The sequence below is a fragment of the Trichoplax adhaerens genome, genomic scaffold (assembly GCF_000150275.1).
Source record: "Trichoplax adhaerens TRIADscaffold_15 genomic scaffold, whole genome shotgun sequence".
NCBI classification, from domain to species: Eukaryota; Metazoa; Placozoa; class Uniplacotomia; order Trichoplacea; family Trichoplacidae; genus Trichoplax; species Trichoplax adhaerens.
The window spans coordinates 1,406,943-1,424,557 of NW_002060957.1; the positions used below are offsets into that span (position 1 = coordinate 1,406,943).

The 17,615-nt window shown below is 33.7% G+C and overlaps 2 protein-coding genes across 2 annotated transcripts; one reads left to right on the plus strand and one right to left on the minus strand.

The window, feature by feature from the left end:
• Positions 1-725: 725 nt before the first annotated feature.
• TRIADDRAFT_60480 (uncharacterized protein) lies at positions 726-3,669 on the minus strand (the record flags this gene model as incomplete). The annotated part of the gene is made up of 12 exons (XM_002116466.1): positions 726-781; positions 911-1,073; positions 1,174-1,285; positions 1,370-1,427; positions 1,558-1,640; positions 1,719-1,759; positions 1,842-1,943; positions 2,055-2,196; positions 2,314-2,408; positions 2,514-2,670; positions 2,753-2,845; positions 3,629-3,669. 12 exons carry the CDS (start codon positions 3,667-3,669, stop codon positions 726-728), a joined length of 1,143 nt encoding a protein of 380 aa, XP_002116502.1.
• A 3,390-nt stretch (positions 3,670-7,059) lies between these two features.
• Positions 7,060-9,342, plus strand: TRIADDRAFT_30763 (uncharacterized protein; the record flags this gene model as incomplete). The annotated part of the gene is made up of 11 exons (XM_002116366.1): positions 7,060-7,261; positions 7,472-7,536; positions 7,650-7,759; positions 7,873-7,981; positions 8,074-8,212; positions 8,326-8,398; positions 8,481-8,509; positions 8,602-8,700; positions 8,781-8,863; positions 8,937-9,152; positions 9,268-9,342. Coding segments are annotated over 11 exons (1,200 nt in total), but the record flags the coding sequence as incomplete, so codon positions are not given.
• Between the last annotated feature and the right edge of the window lie 8,273 nt (positions 9,343-17,615).

Here is a 17,615-nt window from a genome sequence, read left to right on the forward strand (position 1 = left end):
CGTGGTGTTGTTTTGGACCACTCAAAATATAAGTGGTGCATGGTCTTGCCCTGATTCAAAAGCACAGATTGATGACATCATTAAATCAATCAAACGTTGCATAGCTCTAAATATATTTATGAAACGCTGTTACTATCTGTCTGACTATTACGCTTGTCGACATAATATTTCCACAAAAGATAGCGCCGCCATCATAAAGTTTCACGCCTAACTCAGAATGATTGAAAGACCATTTATTTATAACGAAAATCTCTGCAAAGAAAATTGCTTTCCAGCAAACACCATCTCACATGAGGTGGTATACGTATGCAGTAGGCTTATAGGCATACGTTAATGACACATGATAATCTGCCAAGTCTTCCACAGTGTGTGGTCATATTTTTCACATATGAAGGACCGTTATACCATCAGTCGTTATTGATAATCCTGATAATTAATAGTTTTTTGAGGTAATCACAAATGTATACTTATTTGGTAGATAAAAGGTAATTTTCACTATAATTGGTATTGATGTAACGCGGTGTGGGTAGCATACACGTATATGAATAAAGCGCAGTGAATTTTACAAGCAGTCAGACTACATTCGCACTCAAAAATATCTTGCTAACAACTTTAGTACAACCGCACGACGGCAATCAATACATGGTAATACCAAAGTATAAAATAAAATCCTAAAAGTTGATCTACGGGATCGATTTATTGTTTCTAATACAAAGTGGGGGATATTATAGTCCATTATAAATTTGATGCGAGCTTGGTTGCTGCAGGACCTTCTTGATCGCTGTAATAGAATAATCAATATCGCTTAACAAACAAGCGCAAAAAGCACAGATAAATTTCTAAATAGACAATATTACATTACGACATAAAATGCATCAAATCATAGCTAGTTGAAGTGAGAGTTGTTCACCTTCTTTATCCGCTGTCGTAAATTCACGATCTTTTGGGAAGTCTACATCAAATGTTATATACATTGATCCTTTGATATTGTTATTTTCGTAATTTGGCATTCCCTCATTTTTTAAACGCATTCGCATTCCAGGCCACGTCACAGACTCTCGTTTCACTTGAACCTGGAAAGTGTTTATGCACAGTTTATATCACCTTAGTAAGTTTATTATATCTGCAATAAGAAACAGGATATGAATCTTCATTTATAATTTAAAGTCCTACCTTATGATTGTCAAGATGATCGATATTCATCGTGAAACCATTTAAGGCGTCCAATAGCGAAATGGTGATATTAGTGTATAAATCATCTCCGATACGTCGAAATTTCTTATGCCTTAATTCAATATTCATTTGTTAATAATAATTTATGGCAACGAGACAGTACGCAAATTCAGGTAAAAATTTCGTCCTGTTGTACCTCATTTCACGAATACGGAACTTGAGATCTCCAGGTTCTCCATCAATATGAGGTTCACCTTTACCACGAAATTATCATTGCTTAGTTAAATACCGTGATAATTATCAACATAACTTGCAATGTAGGATTGAAATCAAGCAGCTGTTGTATTACATAGATAATGTAAATTTTCTATAACGTTGAATTACCTTCCCCTATAAACGGATATTCATGGCCGTCTCGCATGCCTACTTCGACTTCTACTTCCAATACCTTATCTTCAGTTACAAATCTAAAAAATAGTTAAACCGACCGTTATAACAAAAGGTACAGACACATATGCACACCTAAGATAATGATTGTAACTCACTTTACGTTAGGACATTCATCGCAAACTTCTTGATTAATCATCTGTTACCGGAAAACCAAAATTAAGTCAGTTATTTTGATTGTATTACTTGACCAAATTACACACAATGGCATTATTCTATACCTGAAATTGACCAGGCCCTAACGGGATAGTTTTCATTTCCTGTCGGCAGTTGCATCTTCTCTTACCCGATGCTGGCTTAGCCACTGGCTTAGTACGGATAATCTATTGATGAAAATTATTTGGCTAGATGAAACTGAAGATCCACTAGTTTAATACTACAACAGTAAAAAACGTGGTCTGATGCTATCAATAACTTTATGATAAAGATCAAACCTCGATAAAATCGCCATTATATAACTCTTCCAATGTGACATATAAATCCATAGTTAATGTACCACCTCGAGGGATTTCGCGATTTCCTTGCTGATTGTTGCCAAAATGAAAACCGCCGAATCCATCGAAACCACCAAAAAAGCTACAAAATAAAGATTGTTTAATAAATGGTGTTACCATATTCACATATAATGATTACCGGGTAATACTTGTGGTTAGGTTTATTGACAAGTGTGCTTGCTTCTAATGTTTCGCATACCTAGAAAAAGGATCTCCGCCACCTTGGCCTAAATTCTGTAAGCCTTCTTCTCCACTTCTATCATAAGTTTTTCGTTTTTCTTCATCGGATAAAACCTAATGAAAATTAGATATATGATAAGATACGAAGAAAACAAGAACTATCCAACTACTACATAGAAAGTGGGATAATTAATGTCATCCAAAGGTTGATGGTCCAACCTCGTACGCAGCATTGATATCTTGAAATTTATCCTGAGCTTTCGGATCATCCTTGTTCTTATCAGGATGATACTTTATTGCTAATTTTCGATATGCTTTCTTGACTTGCTTTAAAGTCGCATCGCGATCAACTCCTAAAATTTTATAGAAATCTCGCCTGCAAGTAACACAGTCATGTTAATTTTCTCTAATTTGCACATGGCTACCAAAGTGGAACCTCAAATCATAAAATGTCTTACCCAGCTAAAATTGGCAAGATGTATGACGCTATAAATATCAGTATAACCAATTTGTGTATCTGAATCATGATGGATTCTCTACCAGTTCTATATCTATTTGCGGGGTAAGATTGTAAAAAATGTGAGATTTTTCGATTAAAACAAGTCATTGGTTAGGTCACGGTAGTTGTAAAATTTATTTTTTTGTGAGCTAAAGCAAAGATAGATCGAATCTGGACTACTACATTTATAAGCTATCCATTGAAGTATTTTAGTGTTTTGCTTCATTCATTAATGATTGTAATTACAGAATTATAGTACAGAGAGATATTACATGTATCATGCAGATTTTATAAAGAGCTATTGACGGTAAACTGGAAGAAGAAAATTTAAATGGATAAATGTCCGTATCAAAATAGGATTCATTCCTACGTTGATGTTTTAATCCATTCAGTCCATATTTTCAAATATGTATAATTCGAGGCTGTATGGAGTCTTGAAGATTTCGGTTTTGCTAATACGTATTATATATAGCTTTATGGGAATGATACCGGAATTGAAAGACAATAAAATGACTAAACACGCCAAAAATCACTTATAATTCAATCTACAACTAACGTAATATAAGACTACCGTACACAAGCCACTGAAGATTGAAGAGGTGATCTCTAGACCGTTTTATTAAGCTATTCCTCTAGTTTTATGAAGAAAATTACTTATTAACGCAATCTAAGAATGCAGCAGCGACCAAAGTGTTCATAGGCACTGAAAATTGGAGAGCTGATTTCTATGCATTCTATCTTAAGCTATTTCTACAGGTTTTATATGAAATAAAGTCCATTGCACTATGAAGGTCAACCAAGCAGACATTGCAAATTGGAAGGTTGATTCCTATACCTTCCATTTGCAGCTATCTTTAAAGGTACTAAGTAAACCATCGACTAATGGAATAGGAGGATGTAGTAGGCATTACAGATTGGAGAGTTGCTTTTTATACCTTTCATCTCAAGCTATTGCCACAAGCTTATTTTGAAATAACAACTAAGGCAATATGGGAATACATCGGCCTATCAAGAGTTCATTTGTGCATAGACCGTGTACATTAAGCGATAGATAAATGATTCCTTTTCAATTTCTGCCCCATGAAATATCTGGGGAATAGACGAGCAATAGAGATAACCAATCTAAGTAACGACTACAGTATTGCTAATGTTTCATTTAGATATGACAATCAATGCTAGATGAGCCAATAATGATCGCAGACATGATGTGTCCATTTGTCAAGCGTCTATTCAAGCTATACTTTGTAGGCCAATAGAAGTTCATTTATGCTGACTGGGAGATATTGATTATCGATAAATTGCAGCAGCTGTAGTCACATCACTTTATGACATCGATAATACTTCAAAATCATCTCCAAATAGGCCTCTAGTCAGTGTAATCGGGTAGAATATTGCTCGGTTGCTATCATGATCAGTAATACTGTAGTTCGTCTTGTAAGCTCTATCACCTCGAGAATGGGGACTTGGATTATGATCGTACACGTTACCAGGTCAACTGATACCTAGATCGTCATCAACAGACATGTCATCCACCGGATCAAAAATGTCAAGCCAATTTGGATATCATAGTACATTGCAAAAATCAACATTGGATGCTAATGTCATTGAGAATAGAGATAGACTCTCGTTTATAACTAGGCTAGGTTACCTGGTGCTGAAAATATTCAATCATTAGCACAAATTGACACCATTGTCATCCTACAATATTATCCACTGCGATTTGAATATTGCCATTTCCCTTACCTGTAGTAATGGAGATTCCAATTTCGATTTCAGCAAAGGCAGAATATCACTCCTTGATTCTACGACACTCTTCAACGCTGGATCCAGTCGTTCCACACCGAATCGAACGGAGTTATATGGCAATATTCAGTCGTCGTCTCCAAGACACTGCAACTCTTCTTGCCTTTGGTTGATAATTTCCTCTCGTAGAATGTGCTGCTACGTAGAAGTTTTTACCTTTTAAGCCAATGACTGGCAAAAGTCATACGCAACGAATGACTCCATTAGGTCATGCAGTATGGACTTGAGGGAATGATTGAGCGAGTAGTACAGTATGTCTATTCCGATTATGAGAGGACATTACTCAAATGGCTTCATGTTACCCTACAGTACTACGCACTGAAGAAGAGATACTCTCGTATGCTTTCTTACAGTACTGTGCTGGGTTGGACACAGTACCTTGCACTGTAGTCAGCCAACTATCCTAGGAGAAGATGTTCTAGCCAATCAGAACACTACACGTGAAATGTAAATGAGTTCACCAAGTCACCCACAGGCAAGTCAGTCACCTTCATCACCACGTATGGTATTACTGTCCTGTACACTGCATTACCTACCCGGTATGACCAATTGAACAATGGCCATGTCAGCAGAGGCTGCCTACATTAGCTTGCACTTGCATAGAGAATGGCGAAGGACTGAGCAAAGTGAGAGTACTAAGCGAGTGGCAAATCACCAATGTAATAAGCATATACTGTACAGTATATCATGATATTGGTTGGTTAGAATCAACTGGTATTGATAGTTTGGAAGGGGCATGGTACCGATCATCAATAGGGCTGAAATGTCAGAGCCGGACATTTTTACAGGTCATTTCACTCTAGCGTTTAGGCTATTGTACTGTAAACATGAGTCTACAGTACTGTACTGTACAGTACTGTACTATACAGTATGAATACTGTAAGTGACTTACAGTACTGTACTTCTTTATAACAAGCACTGTACAGTACAGTACACTGGAGTTGTATGAGACGCCGTTTTCCGACTCCAAATCTGAACCGAAAATTGAAAAATCCAAAATTGGATTCGGATGACTCACAGTTGACAGTCTAAAAAGTTCTTACAGTACTGACAGTGCTGTGATCCTTCATGATGATTACAAGACTATAGCTGCAGCTGTTATACAGTACAAATACAAACAAATCTGATCGCAATATTTCCCCCCAAAATCGGATTCAGTTTATGGTCTAAATGGACAACATTTTCACTGCTGTCATCATTAACCCTTTCAAGTCGCGCAGCCGCTATCGCAGTTGCTCTTCGACTTCTTGTTGCCGTATGGAAACAATACAGTTTATACGATAAGCATTTAATATGTAATTAATGTTGGTCACAGCCTCACAGGAGCTGCAAGTGTTATGCTGTCCTGCGCAGTACTGGACAGTGGAGTGTACATTGTACACTTGGTTATGATACTGTACTGTACCACTTCACAGATGAGGCTGAAAAGGTCTGTCCGTCCAAGAGTGATCAGTTCAGGTCTTCTTTAGATGCAACTGTGATACTGTCCTGCGCAGTCCTGGACAGCGTAGTGTAGTGTGCAATACAGGACACCTGGTCATCGTACTGTACTGTACTGTACCACTTTACAGAAATGAGGCCGAAAAGGTCTGTCCGTCCAAGAGTGATCTGTTCAGGTCTTCTTTGACAAGTTTACAGTACGGTACAGACCGTACAGTACTCTACGGGTACTACAGTACTTTATACTGTACTGTACTGAACTGTACTGTACTGTACTGTACAACACGAGTACGCGCACTCTGACCGCGTGGCCAATGGAGATAGCGATCAAGTAGAACTGAGCATGTTCCGCATAGCTAGCGTTTCAAACAGTACCCTCTCTACTGGCAACACAAACGCGAGGCTAGTCATAAAGACTGCAAATCCCTGGATTGGAAATGGCGGACAATAAAGACCAATCACCTGGTAAGTTATTGATCGCTGTTAGGCTCTAAATACGACAAGTTATGGCATATTATCCTGATTTTGTTCTTGAAATATCAATAGTATTGATCGTGGAGATGCTCCATTTCCATTTACAGTTCATATTCTGTACAGAAGTACGTCAGTAAGGACAACACTTCATCAGCGATACTTTGCTCGCTTGTTCATCATAACTGAATGATTGACTTGACATTCATTTCGATCTTGTATCCAAATTGAACACGATTGAAGTTATAGCATGTAGCTTTCAATCAATTTAGTCATAACAAGACGTAGTATCGCCAGTATAAGGAGCATTGGATGTCCAAAAAATAAATTGTAGCATATCATCTAGCTTGGTGTTTCTTGCGCTTGAGACGGATGTTGATTGTATGACAAGATTGCTAGGGGTACAGTCAATGACGATGATGATACTTGATTAAAAATAATAATTTTCATATAGTGGTGGACAAAGATAGTGACAAGCTTGAACAAGAAGCGACTCCATCGTCTGGACAAAGCAAAGATGACGATGGTAATAAACATGCATCCCGAGCGCCGAGGAGGAGTTCTTCTCGATCGATTAAACGTAAAAAGTTTGATGATGAATTGGTTGAAAGTAGCCTAAAAAAGACTGCTAAGAAAATCGCCTCAGCCAATGAAATAGCTGCAATACCTCAAGTTGTGATCAAAGATAAAAAGGTACTGATCGTCTCTATTAATAATAATATTCACGATCCTATTGCACCATGCAGGTCCCATAGTAGCGATACGATAATAAACGAAATTAGCGAATGATGAAAATATACATCATAATTAACTTGATATCTTTTATAGGTTAGCAAACCTGCTGGCAAAAAGCAACGAAAAGGAAGGGTAATCATGCTTGCGATAACAAATAAGGCTCAATCATCATCTCCATATTGATACTACTGACAACAAATCATTAATCAATGTTTATAGCAATCCAAAGCAATGAAAAACTTAGGCAGATGGAAACCAGCCGATGATTTGGCTCTGATTAGTGCTGTACAGCAGGTTAACCTTAAAAAATGTCCAGTCTTCTAGAAAATGCCTACAAGTCGTTTAAGTGCATCCTACTGTTGCATAGAAATAAATAGTTTTAACTTTGATCTTCCTATTTTATCTAGACCAATGATTTAGCAGCGGTACATTTAGCTGTCAAATTTTCTTGTCGATTTACATTAAGAGACATCGAGGAGCGATGGTATTCGCTATTATATGATCCAGTCATTTCAAAGTACGCCTAATGTTGAACACAATCGTCTATTTGTAATCTTACCTTGACAAATGGTCATTAATGGACATATGTACCATATCCAGTTTTTCTTACAGTCCAAATTTTTTGAACAGGTTGGCTATTTCCGCTATTAAACCTTTACATCCAGATACTATTGCTGCTGCTCAAAATAATGCCTTATGGAGCAAAGAAGAACAACAACTACTGGGTGGCATAACATCGGTATATTAACTAGCTTTTCACGCGTTGTGTCTTGGTCGCATAATGGATGCTTATGTAGCCACTCGTACTAACACCATGTTTGTATTATGTAGGTTAATTCACCATCATTAGATGTCTTTAAGCAAATGTTAATGGACAATGCAGATACATTTCATACTAGCCGAACACCCAAAACTTTATATAATCATTGGTTGTTGATGAGGCAGTATCGCCTTTTGCCTGATCAGTTAGGTGAATAAGCTCTTATTTACTCCTATGAAATAGTCAAAGTTAGAACGAGACTTATAAGTACTTAATGAGAAGGAGGGACAAGCAACTGATACTGTAATATGTTTCTTTCATAGTTGAACTCTCTGGTAAACGCGAAACAATATCATTTTCTGATGTGGAAAGGGAACTTGATGATGAGGAGCTGACGTAAGTAGAAGGTCCATTTTTATTTGGCCGCTAAACTAATTCAATGTGCATGATATTAATTTATCTCATTGTTACTCAACAGTGAAAATCGTGATGAAATTTTAGATAACGGTTTGTTTTGGATTATTTCTAATGTCTCTTGATAGTCCTGCTTCATGATAGGACATTTTAATTAAACATGTACTATTTTTACTAATGTATAGAAATAGCCATAGCCCATCGAAAAAGCAAATTACAAATTAAAAAATTAGAAACGGAATTGCCAAAATGGCAAGAAATACTAGACAAGATCTATGACGATGGTAAACGACTACTTCTTTAATGCGTATTACATTTAATTGCTAAGTGTCTTTAGTAATAGTCTTAACGTAATGCCTCCTAGATACGCCAACATTCGATTTCGATAGCGATACACTAGCTGTTTTACGAGGACGTTTGGTTCGCTATTTTATTCGAAAGAAAGAGGTAATTTCTATTAGCATATTTACGCAATGAAATAATAACTCAACTTTCTAACATGTGCTATATCAATAAATAGGTGACATTTGGACGTGCTGCTACCGATGGCGATATTGACATAGATTTATCCATTGAAGGACCTGCTTGGAAAGTATCTAGGCTACACGGCTACATAAAATTAAAGCCAGATGGCACTTTCCATGTCAAAAATGAAGGCAGAAGGCCGGTCTATATTGATGGCAAGCCTGTAACAACTGGTTCACGTTCAACGCTTCCAAACAATTGTACATTCGAGGTAAATATTGTTCAAACCAAACAATATTGCTGTATAAAAAATTTATTTATCGATTCGCCGGAAATCATAGGTACCGTGATTAACTCGATAATTAATGTATCATTACTGTTATTAGGTATGCGGCTTGAAATTTATTTTCTTAATCAGTAAAACGACTGTAGCGAAGGCATGTAATGACCCTGGGCAGTAGTCGTTACTACCCAATAGCAGCTTCTTGTGGAGGCATTTGTGTCGCAAAGTCAGTGGTGTATTTGCGGTGAATTACAAGCAGTTATTAGTCCCTTGTCAGAAAGTTAAAAAGTCCCTTCATAAAATCTAATCGATTCAATCTGGTCCTAGTGTTCTATTTGGAAGAAACTTTTAGTTAATATTAGCTTTCTTTTCAATGATTCGTTCGACGATTGTTATGTATAGTGGATAGTTCCGTAGTGGAATTGCATTCACGCCGAAACACTTTAATCGAAGCTCTTTTCCTGTTCCAATGATGAGGAATAAGTGGTTCCCTGATTGAGAATGTGAGATATTATTTATTTGTTCGACAAATAGAGTATTTATGCATTTAAGTTTAGCTGATTCCAAGTTATAAATATTCAAATGACGAAATTGTAAATATTATGAAATCTTTGCCAATGTATATTTGAATTGTATTAGCCGTATAACTTTATACCTGAATTCCTTCTTACCTGACTTACGTATTGTCATTAACTCAAAGGGTTCAAAAAGAAAAGTTTATATAAAGATGATCGTCTTTCAATGTTCCGTCTCAATGCTTATCACTGTTACGGTACTTTCTGTATTTTACTGGAGAAAGATAGTCACTATTGTATTATTCCAAATTTTCTTAAATTCTATAATGCTCATTACTGCTTTTGTACGGTATACATTTTAGCTGTAATGTGCGATAGATGCAATCTAAAATAAGCACAATCAAGCTCCAATAATTATAATTAATCTGTATATACTTATGATAATAAAACTGAAGCTCATTTTCGAATGCTAAACCATTAAATCGGCCTAACTTGAAGAGATAATTAGGCCTCTTGTCCTCGAAATATTTAAAGGATTATTCTCTAGTTATATGTTGGCGTTCTCCAATTAAACAGCTATTGATACAAATGAAGTCATGTCATTGAAGAATAAATAAATCGTTTTCCTCATAAAAAGAACGAGTACAGTATCAGGGCTAAAACTGTGTAGATACTATAGCGAATTTAGACTCTCCTAGTACAGCCGTTTTAATCATTAGGTTGCTTTATTCGCATAAATAAGTTTGATGATATTAATCAGAAGTCTCAATAAATACATTGAAGTATTTCTAGTTCGATGAGGGACGAATATAGTACGAAACCGTAGAGAATGATTCAGATTAAATCGATCTTTCTTATTCACTCTGACAAAAATCCCATCCACAAGTATAGCTTAAAGCTAAATAATATTATTAACCGATTTTATACCATGTAACGATAAATTTACGTTTACTGACAGTATTATTGAAACTACATCTAGGCTATATCTAGATAAGCTAAAATTAAATTTGTTCATCTTTCATTTAAAGAGGCCTGTATACGGTACTTGTTACTAATAATAGATTAGAAGTTATATATAGTCGTAGATATACAAATAAATATTTGATAGAGTCGCATTGTAGAGATAAGAATACAATTTAACGTGCAAGAAAGTGCATGTTAGTTATTTATTAAAATTAACTAAAAATAGTAGCAAAAATGAAATCATTTCGCATTCAATAGTTACAATGAAATATTGGTAGCAACCTAAGCAGCAAGCCTATATGATGATCCGATCGTAAATAGATAATTAAAATAGATTTAGCAGTCTTACTCTAAAATCATCATCAAGAACACTTCAGTTCAAGTTTCATGAGAAGTTGTGCAAAATTATGCACTATTAGTGTATGCTGTATCAGATTGACTTACTACCTTATACGATATTGTTTAAGTTAGGATATGTTGTTCATTTTCGCTTTAAAATTACTTTCTAAGTCAAATATTGATCACCTTATCCTATTTGTAATACAAAAATTAAGAGTATGATCTGATTAATTACAATGCTAAGAGATATGTTTCTTCAGATCAAATCAATTCAAGTAGTTTAATTCTTTACTTTAAACGTGTAATAAGGCAGTCTACATCGATTATAGTCTCTTCATTTTGTGCAAGCAATAGATTGAAGATATGTTTTATATCGTTGCGACACAATAGTAATTATACAATTAAAACTAGTATAAATTGTACAATAAATTTTAGTTAATTTATTGATGAATCAAAATTTATTTTATAACCTAAGACAAATGTACGCTAAGTCTAATTTATTTCTGATATAGTAGATAAACATTTTATTTTAAATTTTAATATTGATAAAGGATCATATAATTGATCACTTCTTCATTAAATTTTTAATGCATTTTTACTATTAATTACCTTTTTGCTTATTTAAGATCGCGTAAACAATCTACCGAAAATAAAATGATCTCTTTTGATTTGCATCAATTGGTTAATTAGATTACCATTCTTGACATCCGAACAAATTTTTCGTCACAGTTGTAGCAACTTTATTCTGCTAACAAACTCTAAATTGTAACAAATTACATAACTAAATTTGAAAATTAAATCACTGTTTAATGCTAATGAGAGACAAAGTTTTTCCTGTCATATGTGGCATCTGGTACGGATCAGCAAAATTTTTTACATAGTAAACAAGTAAAGCCTATTGTCAATGAGATGTTATAGTAATATCAATGCCGAGGCTTATTTTAATAAAGGCCCAAGGTCTTTTCCAACTCCGTTTTATTTTAATCTCTAGCATAGATATCAGAATAATCATCGTTCTGATAATTAGTTAAAATAAAATAATCAAGAGAGAACACTGTCAATTTATATATTTTACCTGTTTTTTTTTTTGTATTTATTTAAATCACATACCATCAATATCGAAGCAATTATTATTTTGATAAATTAACAACGTAATCAGTTTATAGATTGGCTATCGTATTCAACTTTTATTAAATATCGAAATATTCCTTGACATAAGCAATAAAGCGAACCTGCAATCATTCATCCAAGCTACTGACCGATTTACTGCTACTAGATGGCATATTTTTAGATCAATGATTTTCTATTTTAAACTATCTTTTTATATCTAGCGTATAGGTAATTCTGTAGTAATGTTTACAGGTTAGACATAATATTCACTATTTATTTAAATAAATATCGAAGTTGTCCCCAAAAAAGCGGCAAAATGAATCTGCAGACATTCATTCAAGCTATTGACAGATTTACTAGATGGCATATTTCCGGATCCTTGATTTTCAATATTTTCACATTTAGCTCGATGAATCAAACATTCTACTTCGTAAGTAAGCAAGTTTGTGAAGTGTCATGATATTTTTAAGCTGGGTCACGCGAAGAAAAATTTATTGTCTTACAAAGTTGAATAATAGTCAATTTCATACCATTTGAAGACATTTCAATTTGGAGTACTCTAATCTTGAGCTATACTCATTTAATCTACATATCAGCGTAATGATAATAAAGTCATAACATCTAGTTTGTTAATTAATTCATTTATGCGACATAAATATGCTCTGTGCATAGTTAAGTACTTAATAAGCTGTTTTAATATTTTAGCCCTTATAGTTGTTAGATTGATGTTGATAATCTAACGCCTCATTAATTAATATACTCTAGGAGGTATTCTTGAGCGATTACTGGTAAGACTGCTAAATAATTTATTCATTTGTTAATTAAGGATAATCTCCGTATCAGGAAATCATTCATGGTATAGTTTAGTGATGAAGTAGTTGAATAGTATTAAATTTAACTGTAGTTATGGTTCTAGCCAACTAAAGTAAAATTGCACCCGTTAGTCAGAAAGTTATCCATAGGAAAAAGGTAAAGTAACGCCAACACAAGTAATGCAAAAACAAGCATTAGAAGGATACTTCTATTAATAGCCAGTTAAAAGTGGATTTGATAGGTCAATGAAGGAAAAAGTACAATCTTTTCCCATTATTTTCTTGCATCACAATCTCAGTTGTAATAACTACAAATTTCAAAGAATTTGCAAATATAATAGAATAATCAAAATGCAGAATATTTTCTTGAACCCTAGAGGTTCCATACTTAGTAGCTTTTGCTACACTCCTTAATATAAGGATAACGTTGTTAAAAAATGATTGCATCTTTACTAAGGAATGTCTTCAGTATGCGTAGGGTAGCAAATTACTCGCATTACACTGATTTATAATATAGAATTACGAATGCAAAGTGTTATTGGAGAAAGATATGTGAACGTAATAGTTAGGTAGGAATTATTATCGGTACGATTATAGTTTTTGCTGTGGAAATAATAATCTGGGACTCTCGAAGTCTATCGGTTGTATATCTGGTTGCTACAATAATTTTGTCACATTTACAAAATTGTATCATAAATTTTTATCACAGGTGGAGAATGTTATTATTTAGCAAACTCTAGTACCTGTGAGTCAGAAAACAATGTAAAGGAGAACAGTTCTATCTAAAGCATGTAAGAAAATTATTCATATGGCAAATTTTTGTTTCAGAAACAACATAGCATTGCTTAAAAGCCAGAACTTGTGGCATTTAAAATCTCAGAAATTTACTTGAGCTAATTTATAGATTAATACGAAGATTTATGTAATATTTTTGTGAAGCAGCTGGTTTACTGTTGAGAGACCTGCAAATGAATCATGACTACTAAGTAATATTAATCCTAATTTAAGTATAAAAGAGTAGCTGGTTAAAGATGCGCGCCAAAAAGAGTATTTGTAAGTAGTTTGGAATGATTGTAATTGGTAATAGACAGGTCTTTGCTGCAAAAATTGATAAAGTAGAAATATTCAGACATATAAAGGCTACCAACTCGATTTATCTTTCATAATTAAAATAATTTCTGCTGTATGTATGGTATTTTTTAATAACATGACAGTACAGGCACGAAATATCATTATTCAGCAAAATATTACTTATTTCGAATAAGCTATCGTGACAATTTAAAGACGAATAATTAATTTACGTCAGAAAATTGAACAATGTAGTTGTTTCTGCTGCAGAAATAAGAATGAACGGCTTAGATGCTTGAAACGAGAACAAGTATGATCTTAGCAATTTTCTAGAACTAACCTACAATGCAGCTTTCAGGAAATAGAACAATTCTTACAAAAGGATATGTAACGATACTGCCAGTGCGAAAGTATTTTCAACATTACATAAAGTGCTAGAGAGTTCTCAGATACGAAAGAGCAATCTCTCTTAAGAAAGTTTAAACTAATATCGGTTAGAAATTACTTCTTGTGATGGAAAGGGAAAATTGAAAGTCTTTACGTGCTCAGATTTAGTATATCATTTTGGATTTCCACAATTAGTTCTATATTATGTAATATTTACTAGAAAAGACTTTGAAGCCCATAATAGGTAGAGAACATTATTGTTCAGCAACGTTTTCGGATATTAAATGAGGTAACAATTTACTGTATGAAAAAATTATTTTATCTCAGGAAATCTGAGATACACTGATTAGGCAATAGTTTGGTAGGAAATTAGATAAAGCTGCTTGAAAGTCTAATACAAAGATAACTAGAAAGAGATGTTAGGAAAACGCTATAAATAACTTTTAAAAGTACTTACAATTAATATACAGCAGTTGCGTGTATACAGACAAATAGAAAATTATTGGAAAGTATGCAAATAGATTGTAATTACTAAGGATAGTCACCGATTTTAAAAACGATAAAATAACAATGTATGAGAACAATGTATGACAGAACAATTCAGCTGTAACTAATCATGAAATTCTCATCTTTCATCTGCACAATGAAATATATTATCAGCTGGATTTACAATATCATTTTATAAACACTATAGCAGGATGGAACATGAGTAATTAGGAAAGTCTTTAGTTTTTTGAATGAAGTAAGCTTCTAAAGCGAAAACGATTCTTTTCCAAGAGCTTTGAATAATTCTTAATCAAAGAATAGTTTTCCGAATAAAATATGACAATAGAACTGCTCAAGACTATTTTATTTCCACGATGACCATTGCTTATTTATACTTGCGTAACTTTGACCATTAATGGAGTTCTTATGATAATTTTTAATATTTTTAAGCAAAACTGTTTAGTAGCCCATTCTTTTTTACCTGCTATCGACTAGCAATATCAATTATTTATTTAACCAAAATATACTAAAGTCCTAACATTCATACATCATTTATTTAATTTAACACAGATTAATTTTACCTATTAAAACCGTAAGAAATAATTAAGATTCTCATTAAAAGATACAAATAATTACGATAACGTATTGAAAACTTTTCTTCTCATTTTCTGATGTGGCGGCATAATAATTAATACCTTTAGTTTCAATATCACGCAATATTATCAATCCTTTACTAATTTACATTGTTCCTCTTAAAAGGGCCTCAATAGGCTAGTTCTGCGAAGAATAATATGTTATAACAAAATGTTCTGCAAGGCTTTGTTAGATAGTTGAAAGTAAAAGTAGCTAATATAATACTTATGACATAAAGAAGAGGTTAATAAACCAAATATAATAAATTATCAAGCTGAATCATCTCTAAAAGCATTGTATCATCGCATCAAGTTTACGCCCAATATAGTACAATTTAATTTGGTGAATGTTATGCATCATAGGGCAATAATGTACTCGAATGGCACTTATATTACATTTCAATGTTCTTGTTCAGAATTTGAATGCTAGTTTTTCCTTGAATACGCATAAAATTTAGATTTAAAATAGCAATTATCATCTATACATGAATCGTTACTTGATCGAGATTGAATTACTATTGTATGTATACCTGTTAATAAGCCTTCATTCAGTCCATATTATGCTTGCTGTTTTCTAACTCAATCCGGTCAAGTGATCTAACAGTGTTTAAAACTCTTGCCTCTACATTGAAAGACATTATCTAATTTAAAGGTCATATACTTTACGTGAAAACTTCGGGAATGAGTATCCCATGCGTCATTTTATACTTGTTTCAATTTAAGAAGGTACAATCTACAGCGGAGATATGATCATGATCTCAGAGGGTCTCTTAAATTTTTACGAACACTTTATCTCCTACTATTAGCAGACATGTTGTTAACGCAACGGTATCACGGTACGAAACACTGTGAAGAATAAACGACTAAATTTGGTGGTTAACATTTATATATGGGGGTAACTAATAATGACTTACAGTAGGAACTCCGGTAGTTATTTTGTTACAGTATATTATGCAGTGCTGCAGTAGGAGTTCTCATAAGGTAGCTAATATTAATTGATTGAAGTGTTATGTCTTGTAACGCTTGTGATAAATATCCTGAATGTTGTATATATATATATAGTTAGTAATAGATTAAATACGATATCTTAACTATAAAGGCATAAATAAAGGAAACACTATATATGTACCTATATGATGATTGTATGGTAGTACTAGTAATACAGCAGGTGATAACATTGTAAAAGGCGGACTGGTAAGTTACTAATTGTAGTGCGAAGTATAAACTGTAATCGTATCGAGGTGTAACCTCGTGTAGCTATAAATACCGATCAACTAATAATAAAATGCAGTTATCAATCTTATTCACGGAGTAAACTTATTATTGAAGAACATAACACTGAAGATAATCAATTATAGATGATACTGTGAATAGTTCTGTGTATGAACATACTGTAGTCTAATTATCTAGAATCGTTCAGTATATATCTAAGATTATGAATAATTTTTGTATTAATTTAGCTATCCAACATGAACTAAATTTCATGACCTGTTATAACTCATAACATGATGGTAGCTACCAAAGGGTATTTAAGCTCGGCAGATAGCTAAATAAAAGGAGAGTTCTATAGTTGTTTAACGCAGAAAAAGCAAAGGCGTCCAAATTCACGAGAGGCAGTTAAGGGATACTGAATCCCGAAGTCCATAATAATTTAAAGATTTGTTTTATGCTATCTTAGTCACGATTGTGCTGTATGACAATGGAAATCCACTTAGGGCAGAAATAATCGCGACACAAATATAGGAATATCCATCTTTCAAGCAGTTTACTAGATAAAAAGTTAAATGTATGACACCGTTCCAAATTGGGTATAATATGCTAGCGAATTTATTTCCTTTCCAATATCATAAAGGGTGAAAAAATGCTGCAAATTATCGCCCATTTATTTTATATTTGCTATTTTTTTTCAGTCTTATACTATGATATTATAAGAATATTTTGCTATCAAGCAGCTGCTTGATAATGCTGGAATATCATTCCAATCAATTGTAATAATGATAAATAGTAGCATATGATTGCAATAGCGGTACATAATTGTAGTATAATACTCGTAAATAGCTCGTCTTCCATACCACTCAATTTCATCTAACGTAGCGATGACAATTCCGGAAACGGCCCCGAATCTTATTCCACAATTTT